This window comes from Papilio polytes, unplaced genomic scaffold (genome assembly GCF_000836215.1).
Source record: "Papilio polytes unplaced genomic scaffold, Ppol_1.0 DF823901.1, whole genome shotgun sequence".
NCBI classification, from domain to species: domain Eukaryota; kingdom Metazoa; phylum Arthropoda; class Insecta; order Lepidoptera; family Papilionidae; genus Papilio; species Papilio polytes.
In genome coordinates, this window is record NW_013525303.1 from 604,870 (window position 1) to 610,087 (window position 5,218).

The window sequence follows — 5,218 nt, forward strand, 5'->3', positions numbered from 1 at the left end:
GTCCGCGTGGAAATATAAAAAATAAAAGTGAGTAGCCTATGTGTTCTTCCAGACTATCCTCTATATTTATACCAAATTTCATCGAAATCCGTTCAGCTGTTAAGGGTACAAATTCTAACAAACATCCATCCATCCGTCTAAACCTTCGCATTTATAATATTAGCAGGACACTATCGGTTGATAAAAAACATTTAGGGCCTGTCCCACTAAATTGTAAACTGTCTGATAACAATCCAACGTGTAAAAGATGTGTTAGAAAAATCGGATTTTGTTCCCTTATCTGACAGTGACGCCATTTTTAAGCTATCTGAGCCTCTATCAGCTAGTAGTGGGACAGGCCCTAAAATCCTATCATCACAAGACGTGTAAAGATTTGCAATATAACTTACTAGCGTAGTCATTTTCTTGGTTCAATCCAAAGCAAGTCGGTTTCACTCCGTCCCAAGATCCTCCGATACACTTCCTTGTTTGGGAACCTGTCATTGCATATTTTCCAATATCGCTACATCTGAAATTATTTAGTTAAATAGAGTATAACTTATTTCTTAATCTAGAAAACTTCATCATGAATTATTGACATAACATTTTCATTGAAGTCAAATATCTATACTATTATGATAAAGCGTAAACACACAGTTCTTTGTTGCCTAAGATGTCAGCAATTACAGCATGATTTTGTACAATTCTTTTTTTAATAAAAAGCCCTACACTTACGTGATGCTTTCGGCTATATATTTTCACGCCATTAAACTTAGGGGGTAAATATTTTGATAAAAACCCCAATGAAAATGGGATGGGAAAGAGACCATAAGTTGCTGCCAACATCAAGAAAGAAAGATTACTAAGGTTTGCCATGTCATGTCATTTTGACATTTGCTATTGATAATTTGACAAATGTAAAAATTAAAATAAAGTTTTTTATAATTTCACGCGGATGAATCCGCACGCGAACAGCTAGATTCTAACACAACTGTTTAGTCTCGCTTTGATTCCTATGAGCTTATATGGAGGTGCACTACTCGATAGTTGTGCAACTAAACAGTTGAGGGTTGATAAACAACAGACAATCGCATAACAGTTGTGCGATAGTTCAATCAAAGGTATACGCTAGCTATTAGCTGGCAAATTCAACTGTTTTTAACAATTGGAATGTATCGTTGTTTGTATTTACTAGAGTCATTCATATTACCTGGAAATGATGATAGATCCAGGTGGGAAATCAACGGTCTCTGTGATTTCTAGATCATTAAAGAAGGACACGACGTGAGGCTCCTCGTTCCTGAACGTACAGCTGTTGTTACTTAGTAACTCCTCACTTTGTGCTTCTAATTCTTCTGTAAATGTTTGTTATTTTTTTATAATATAAGGTGGCAAAAGAGCAAGCGGCCTGGATCCACCGAAATGGAAAGTGACCGCTGCACATAAACATCTGCAATTGCATAAAGAGGACATTTGCCCTTCCTATGCGTCTTCTCCACCATCTAATTTACTTTTCATGACCATCCTTTCCTCTTAAGAAAAGGGTGGAAAGAGAAGGGGACTAAAATTAGGTCTCCGGCACTACACTAATCAGACTGTACGCGGAATTGCTTCCACTTGACGCGTGTTTTCTGTGTGGTCGTGGTATTACTGGGGGCGAGCCGGCCCATTCGTGCGAAGATGTTAAAGCGGGCTCTACCATTGCTATTTATTTATTCTTTTGCATAAAAGTTACAAAAACATATTTTTAAAAGCTAAGACAAGAATTACGCAAGGCTGGCCTTATTGCTGTAAGCAATTTCTTACAGGCAGCCCAGTAGAAAATCTTACTAATATTAAAAATTTAGATGGATGGATGTTTGTAAGAGTTTGTAGCCTAAACTACTAAACCGATTCCGATGAAATTTGGCACCGATGTAGAGGATAGTCTGGAAGACCACATAGGATATTTACGTTTTTTTTAATTCCACGCGGAACAGTCAGGGGCGAAAGCTAGTATATTATAATCATCTTTAATTACTATACTATTAATTGTAATTTAAATATACAGTGTTCCTTCAGATATTACAACTGGGAAAAAAATGATTTGAAGAACGATGGGTATTTGACTGAAGATTTTTTTATTTTAATTGCGTCAGCTAAATAGTAATGACAGATAGAAGCAATAGTTAGATTTCAAAAGAATCACAGTAGAAAATTTCACATCACTCAAATATGATATGCAGCAAAACTCAGTGGTCGTTGTAACTGAGAATAGTTTGTTCCGTGGACGTTGCCAGTGTATGGTCTACCAGCCTTGCTTTTGGTAAAAACCATGTTTTGTACTATGTAAAATGTTTATAAAACCTAGTAGAAATGGCTCGTAAGTAAATCTGTGAATATCTTACCACAGTTAAAGCTCTTCCCGACCCAAACTCCGTGTTCACAGATCAGCTTCCAAGTGGTCTTCTCACCCATGATAGAAGCAATACATCTAAATGTTATTTCAGTGCCATGCGGGTATCCTTCCATACCTAAAGAGCCATCAACTTCTGTCCCATCCCGGTATACAAGTGTACCTTGCACCCTAAACAATATTTGACGTATTTCAAAAGACACGTAATTCAAAAAAAAAAGATTCACGTATGAAATCCTAGAATAAAATAAATAGATATGGAAAGTGTCGCTCGTTTCCATTATCATGCAATAGACAAAAACTTTAAGAGCAAAATAACACAAGCTCAGCCAAGACAGAAACAAAAGTAAGCAAATATATAGCTGCTCAAGATTTTCTGGTAAATTGAATTTTAAAATACAATAAATTGTATACTAAGCCCTGCCTTCTGAGGATTTTCTATAGATCATTAACTGTAGAACAGAAATAAATTACATCAATGGAATGAATTTGACATCGAGTTATGATTATTAGATTGTTTAAACTTTCTTAAGATTGTAAACGAAATGGTTACACTCATCTAGTTCACCGATTAGTTTCAAGTCCAATGTAAGAGATGGACCGAGGTAAAATCCCACAACTAATCAAGAAATATATCCCAATCCCACTCGAAACCAATCGGTAACAGAATAGCCGTTTTTAAGTTAACAGTAGAAATGATGTTAATGATAATGTATCTAAAAGATTTAAATAAAGTACAAGTTAAGTAAAATTCCGAACCTATAAGGCTCTCACCAGGGCTTGGCATCCCTGACCGCATTGGTTCCCTTCAGTCTTCACAGTCAGCAAATAAGAAACGCAGACTCTTTGCAAAAATATTATTTTTTCTCTTGTCCATCCCATTGTTACTGGATGTATCAAGTATTAAGAAGCAAACTGCATTCATAACTGTACTAATATTAAATAGAACTTTGATATCCGGTCAAATTATGTCAAAATTCATGGGATGCAAACTTCAATAAGGTTAAAAAAGGATTTAGTCAACCATGATGGTATACTACGGGTAAATTTAGACAAATCTATGAATATCTTCGCAGATAAGTGCAGTTTAAAAGTGATATAAGAGTACAATTTGCTTCTTAAACATTTAAAATAATTAAATAAAGCAAATAAATCAATAAAACAACGCGTCAAAAGCATAACATCAATGATTGCTTGTGATCAATGAAAAATCAATTAATAATATACCCTCTCTTTTACATTTATACGCAGCAAATTAGAATTTAGTTTACGGATAAAGAAATTAATGGGATGTAAAGGAAAATAACAAAAATAAATCACATAAAAGCTACAATGAAAGCATGGTTACAGAGTAAATTATTTAGTGCACACCTTTGATAAAACTGTCGCACAATTATTTAATCTCGCTTTGATTCCTACGAGCTTATATCAAGTGTGCAACTAAACAGTTGAATTGCGAAACAATCGACAATCGCACAACGGTTGTGCGATAGTTTAATCAAATGTGCGCCCGCTTTTAAGATTCGAAATCTCATCTTTCTGCTGAAGATACAAGCAGACTTTTAGATGATATTTCGTATCTAACTGTAGGTTTTGACTGCAGCATTTGTGACTGATACTGTCCCTTACACTCTCTTTGGTTAAAAAGAGACATAAAATAACAGCAGTCAACACCTAACACAGAGTATCTAAATGTTTCGTATATAGATTCGTTCGTATATAGATTGATTACCTAGCCGGAGGTCCGCATTCCAACACAGGTTTCCCGTGTAGATCGGGTTCCAGTTCGGATATATCCTCTCGTACTATATCCGATCCGCTTTGGTATTCTGAAGTCGGTCTCGGTCGAGTCAGATTCGCTGCGAATAGCGAATACGAACCTTCTTTCATTATTATTATTATTCAACGAACTAAATACTCATTTAAATTTAATAGGACATGAGAATGGATAAGATACGAAGTGAGTATATTAGAGGAAGTTTGAGAGTAACCCCAGTGGTAAGGAGTAAACGGTTAGCATGGTATGGGCATGTTATGAGGAGAGATGAATCGCATGTTACAAGGAGAACGTTAGTTATGAGTGTGGAGGTACATCGGTAGAGGTAGACCTAGAAAGAGATGGATTGCGTGAAAGGTGACATGATCAAGAAGGGAGTGATGACTGAGATGACGTATGATAGAGTTATGTGGAGGACAAAAACCTGCTGCGCCGACCCTACGGGAGTAGGATAAGGATGATGATGATGATGATGAGGATATTACGAAGACATTTAAGATATATATACAGGAGGCAGTGAGTAAAAATTTTTAACCGGTACTTTCTCTGAAAGGTACTATATCAGCTGTCAAGTTTAGCCACCTCGTGTTTCTATTGACATGTAATGAAACATTTTACAAAATTATAATAAGCACTATCTTCTGTTATAAAATAAACTATACTAAACTTAATGAATATTTAAGATATTAACATGTGTTTTTGAGGATCTATTCATAGATGGCGTTAGTAATAATCACGTGAAAAATGTTTCAAGTGAATTAACTATGCCTTCACTACATATTTGAATATTTGCAAACAAATCATACTAATATTATAAATGCGAAAGTTTGGATAGATGGATGTTTGTTAGAGTTTGTAGCCTACACAGCTGAAGGGATTTCGATGAAATTTGGTATAGATGCAGAGGATAGTCTGGAAAAACACATAGGCTTTTGTTTTTTTATTCCACGCGGACATAGTCGCGGGCGAAAGCTAGTAAACAATAAGTAACTTACCTAGAGGTCTACAAAAATCATGAACAGTCGGCTGCAATCGACCTAAATGGCAGTTGAGAGTGGCTGGGGGGG

The 5,218-nt window shown here is 35.7% G+C and overlaps 1 protein-coding gene across 1 annotated transcript in view; it reads right to left on the bottom strand.

Moving 5' to 3' along the window:
* The window catches only part of LOC106102800, a 76,532-nt gene that overhangs the window by 5,807 nt on the left and 65,507 nt on the right, over nucleotides 1-5,218 (bottom strand). Inside the window, exons 19-23 of the mRNA XM_013282384.1 lie at nucleotides 5,147-5,215; nucleotides 4,107-4,254; nucleotides 2,367-2,545; nucleotides 1,190-1,334; nucleotides 394-508 (exon numbers count right to left, since the gene is read on the bottom strand). Of these exons, the coding sequence (XP_013137838.1) occupies nucleotides 394-508; nucleotides 1,190-1,334; nucleotides 2,367-2,545; nucleotides 4,107-4,254; nucleotides 5,147-5,215 (656 nt within the window). The remainder of the gene's footprint in view (nucleotides 1-393; nucleotides 509-1,189; nucleotides 1,335-2,366; nucleotides 2,546-4,106; nucleotides 4,255-5,146; nucleotides 5,216-5,218) is intronic.